The 5,087-nt window shown below is 40.9% G+C and overlaps 1 protein-coding gene across 1 annotated transcript in view; it reads right to left on the bottom strand.

The window, feature by feature from the left end:
* Positions 1–2,217: 2,217 nt before the first annotated feature.
* LOC112160074 (sodium- and chloride-dependent GABA transporter 2) overlaps positions 2,218–5,087 on the bottom strand; it is a 17,070-nt gene continuing 14,200 nt past the window's right edge. Inside the window, exons 15-16 of the mRNA XM_024294425.2 lie at positions 4,831–5,001; positions 2,218–4,746 (exon numbers count right to left, since the gene is read on the bottom strand). Coding sequence (XP_024150193.1) covers positions 4,600–4,746; positions 4,831–5,001 — 318 coding nt within the window. The 3' untranslated portion in view covers positions 2,218–4,599. The remainder of the gene's footprint in view (positions 4,747–4,830; positions 5,002–5,087) is intronic.

Genomic DNA, 5,087 nt, shown 5'->3' on the forward strand with positions numbered 1-5,087 from the left:
CACACCTCCCTGTCAGCACTCCTGGTCCAGAGAAACGATTGGGCTCCATGAGAACCTGAAGACTATTTTCATTGCATCTCCACACACAGTCAGGCCCCCCCTCCCCATTGGATCATTTTTAATCCTCCATCATCTGAAGATGCATGCCAAAGCAGCCGTATGAGCGTAAGCCCGCCCCCGTCATCCAAACACACACACACAAAGAGGGAAGCGGCACCAAAAACAACTAATTCGTGTGTGAACGGCGCATGGCGAGCCACGTGCACAGAGGAGAGCGGCCCACTTCCTGCACGAGGAGAGGGAATCCAATACGGTTGATTGATGAGCCGTTTATGTAACCGCCGCCAGGGTCTGCCCCCCCACCATGCACACACTCACACACACACATCTTCATCTTGGATGTTTAACCAAACCAAATTGACTCCACAAATTAAAAGCCGAGGATGGAGAGAGAGTCTGGAGGCTTCTCCGTATCCCAGGTGTGCTCTGAGCATCCGTTGCCACGGCGATGGTCTCCTGTGAGCTCGGTGTCCTTAGTCACAGGTAGACTCAACATTTTACTCACCTGTGTTCTGTAAAGTTGTCTGTAATTTTCCTTTTGTGTACAAAAGAAACATTTATTCTTTTACTCAAATGTCTTGACAGCAATAGGAGGCATTTTCTAGATTTACTAATTGATTGATTTATTAACTTGAAAGAAATCTTCCGGATTGAAGCACATTTGAAAGTAAGACTGACATCAGGTGCAGTTCCCTCACTAACCACCAGGTGGTTTAGGTACACAACATTGAAATAAATATTTCAAAGTGTGGTTGCAACAATTGTTTGCACTTCTGATGATTAACATCAAGGACGCTCATTTCAGGGTGTAATAATATTGTTTGATAGAAGAAATGACCCTGAAGGTCACAATTTTTGAAGGTTTCTTTACCCTGGATGAGGCACATAAAAGTGACTTTTTCCTTAATTTGAAGGGTGTTTAAGGTCACTCCATTTGTGTTTACAACAACAGACTGATGGTTCATCACTATAAAAATTAGAAAGAGGAAGTTTTAGTTTTTCAAACTGCAGGTTGTGTCCTCTAGATTGGAAAAAAAGGGAAAGTTTTAAGAAAATCTTCAGAGAACAAACTTTCTGCAGACTGAGAACAAAAAGTTCTGTTTGGAAAATATGGAACTCCAGTTTCTTTAAAATAAAAATGAAATTATTTTATATGACGTTTGTATTTGTAATACAAATCTCAGTGCTAAACGTGACTTTTAGGATTAAAGTCTTTTATTTTGAAATCTCTCTGGATCATGACAGATAGCTACAAAGAGAAGATGAAATTATATATACTATTTATACATTATAAAATATTACTAATGCTTTTGAAATAACACTGACATTGTTGCAGTATTTAAAAAATATAAAAAAGATTTTCAAAATAAAAGACTGTGCACAATGAAAAAAAGAGGACCACGTGAACCTATTTATGCTTATTTATTAAGTGCATTTTTTCTGTTTTGTTATGTAAAACAATAAATATTCCGTGTGTGTAATATTTCAGATGCCTTTTAATCAGATCTGTTTTTTATTCCGTAATATCAGGACTAAAAAATGTGCAGACAATCTTCTATGGCTTCTTTTTATTTACCGTTGTTTCGTTTTACTTTAAAGCAGAATGAAACAAACAAACAAACAAACGAAGAAAGCGGGTTCCACTTTTACTCCCTTCTGAAGTGGCTTAAGAAGCCCAGATCATCACACTTCCACCACTGTGCTTCCATAGAGAACTTGAAATATGTGAACCCTTTGGAATTACGTAGTTTTATGCATAAACTGGACACACATTTGTGTTTAATAAAACATATTTTGGAATTATTTAAGTAGGTAATGTTGGGATTAAATTGAGATTAAAAAAAAACCATCATGTGTCAATATCGTTTGGAAATGTAGGTACTCCTAATGTACTCATGACTTCCTTGTAATACTCAATTTTTACTTTTTAAGTAAACTTTACATATTTGGAAAAAAAGCTTAAATAAAATATCCCCTTTAAGGGTTTTTTGTTTAAAAAAAGACATTTGTAAAACCTCTGCTCCCATCTTCAAAAAATCTCTCTTAATTTATGAAGTTTTTTGTCACTCAGAGGATTTGTAAGCACTAACTATTGACTCCACCTTTAGATTTGAGTTTTCTTCAGTGTGTGGAATGACAAATGACGTAAAAATGGAGTTATAGTTCATTTGTTTAATGTACACATGCACACAAATGTAAACATAAGAAGAATTCCCGTTAGAAAACACGAGGCACATGATTCAGCCTGTAAACAGGGATGACCGGGAGTAGATTCAGACACTTGAACACGGTCCGCACGTCGCACCCGCCCCAGAAATGTTTCCCACGAGCCGGGGTTCCTGAAGGATCCCGGCGTACAGTACATCCTGTCCTCGACGTACAGCGCGGCGAGCTGATGCTAATCTGACTTTGTAATCTGCAGAGACGCCGAGGAAGAAAAGGACTTGGTGTGGGGAAAATGAAACGAAAAAACGCAATTTCAGGAGTTGTAAATCAGGAAGTCACTGAAAGACGTTGATAAAAACATAATTTTTTTGTAGTTTTTTCTGCCACAACATTCAAAAACAAACACATTTCTTTGATGAACGATGGCTTTCCTAATAAAAAAATAAATAATAAAGGCACCACATGATAGCGATCAGTTTGTGCGCTGATGTTTTCTTCTAAAGCATTTCGGCTTCATTTCCTCCCCCAATATTTTCTTTTAAAACCATTTTAAAATGCTCAATGTTTTCGTTTAATCCTGAAGAACTCTTAATTTAACAGATTTTATTGTTTGTTCGTTTTGGGTGGTAGCAATAGAAAGCAGCCAAAATAAAATACTTAAAGCCAGGTGTTCACCACCCCTCCACTTCCCCCTTTTGACCCGCCCTCACTGGCTGAGCAGCTGCTCCCCTCCCCCATTGCCACCCAGGTCAGACCAATTCATAAAAACACACTTTTTTTAAAATGGCGACTTTCCTGTTGATTTATCTCCCTAGCAACCATTTTATTTTTTGGTCGTCTGGGCATGACAAACAAGTTTATGTAATTTTTAGAAGAATTGGAAAAAGTAAATTTTTGGATTTCCTTAGTAACGGAGGTTTTTAGCTAAACACGCCCATATACCCAATATGTTCATATCATATGTCACATTGTCGCTTTCATCTTGAGCCAGGGATTTGTATGTTACATATTCACAACGTTCTGGTAAAAAATGTGTGAGAAACAGGGGAATGACACTTTTGCGAGGTCGCCACGCTTGAAATCGACAAATTCAGTAGCTTCCCAATGATGCTGGAGAAGTTAGGAGGCGATAGATCAAAATCCCTAGGAGGAGTTTCAATTTATAGCTGGTACTAAAAGGGATCGTTTTTTTTTAGAACTCAAGACGGCTACCCTCTTCTTAAGGTCAAAGGTCAACGAAACTTTGAAGGTGGTTGTAGACTTAACCTGGCAGAACGTGTGCGAAATTTTGTGAAAATCGCTCAATCGAAAATGCTCTCTTGTGGTATAAATGTGAAAAACCAAAATGGCCGCCAAGCTGCAGGTCTTAAAACTGAATAAAAAAAACAGCTGCTAAATTTGACCTTGTGGGTTCTCCAGGATTAAAAACTACAATTTGTCAGCTCCTAAATACATTCTTGAGAATTCAGAATATTTATTTATGAACTTCTTCTATTTTCCTAAAACATTATCATTGCGTAAGATCTGTTAAAATCAAAATATTCTGTCCTTTTCATTTTTTTCATGCACGAAAGAGTTCTTTTTTTTCTACCAGGCAGCAGCATCAATTTGAAATCTAACTGGAATTCTACACAGATTGTTAAAAAAGCACTTTTTTTCTTCTCATAAACATACAGTATCATAAAATATATCTAACATAAAAGATCGAAAGCTTTTCATTTTTAACTTTTTGGGTGTTTTCCCTTCAGAGAGTCGATGAATCCGTCAGTTTTTGTCAAAATGGCTTCAAAGTTTGCAAAAAAGCGAAGGATTGTTTTGCTGAAGTAACAGTTTGAAAACATTTTGGCAGCGAGTGACGCATGAAGCTAACGCTCTCATTTCAACGGCAGACATTCAAAAAGCGTTTTTTGTGTTTTTAAACCATTTGAACGACACGATTAACAAAAACCTTCCACGACATGTCCGACTCATGGAGTCACTCAGCAGACATGCAGGCGGCGACCTCTGCTTCTCTCTCAGAGAGAATACGGGGAAACCGAAGCGACGGCTGGAGCTGCAGGTCTGTGGTCCTCGATGGCAGCCGCCGATTGGAGAAATAAATAGGATGCGACAGACGGGGAAAGCGGCGATACAACGAACTAACTTCTAGAAGAACCTGGTGGTAAACGAGAAGTCCTCGAGCTCCGCCTCCACTGAGCTGCTTCCAGACGGTGTTGCGTTGTGCTAAGCTAATGGAGTCCAGATTGAAAAGAAGAATCAGTTTAGACTAAAAACAGAAGTTGGATGACTCTGAGGGCTAACCAGCCGGTTGGTTTTGGTTGGAAAACGGGTGAATCAGGGTCCAGCCCTGCTAACGGTCTCCCGCCGTCCTCTTCATGTGGTCTGGTCCTGGATGAGTGCTGCCATCTTCTCCTTCGGCTTCTCGCTGAGGGACAGCACGGGGCTGTAGGCCGGCGCCGGGCTGCTGGGGGAAAGGTGGTGGAAGGACTTCTTGGTGGGGCTGCAGAGACGCTGGAAACGCTGGGAATCAGAACCGACCGACCGTTAGTCCACCGGGATCGAGCCGAACAACGGAACGAGGCGCCGGCTGAGGGGTGGGGTTACCTGCGACAGGTCTCCCGGCGTGGTGATCAGAGCGTAGATGGCCCAGATGGGGAGGAGGGAGACGGAGGAGAGGGTGAGGAGCCAGCCCAGCGTGGAGGCCCAGACCGGAGCGACCAGACCTTTGCCGAGGCTCAGAGGAGACCAGCGCACCAACGAGAAGATGAAGGTCGCCTTCAAACACACAAGACTTCTGTTAGTACATTGAAACTGACGGGTTAAACCAGGGGGGTCATGGTGACACCCACCAGATGGTTTAA

This window comes from Oryzias melastigma, linkage group LG2, assembly GCF_002922805.2.
Source record: "Oryzias melastigma strain HK-1 linkage group LG2, ASM292280v2, whole genome shotgun sequence".
Lineage (NCBI taxonomy): Eukaryota > Metazoa > Chordata > Actinopteri > Beloniformes > Adrianichthyidae > Oryzias > Oryzias melastigma.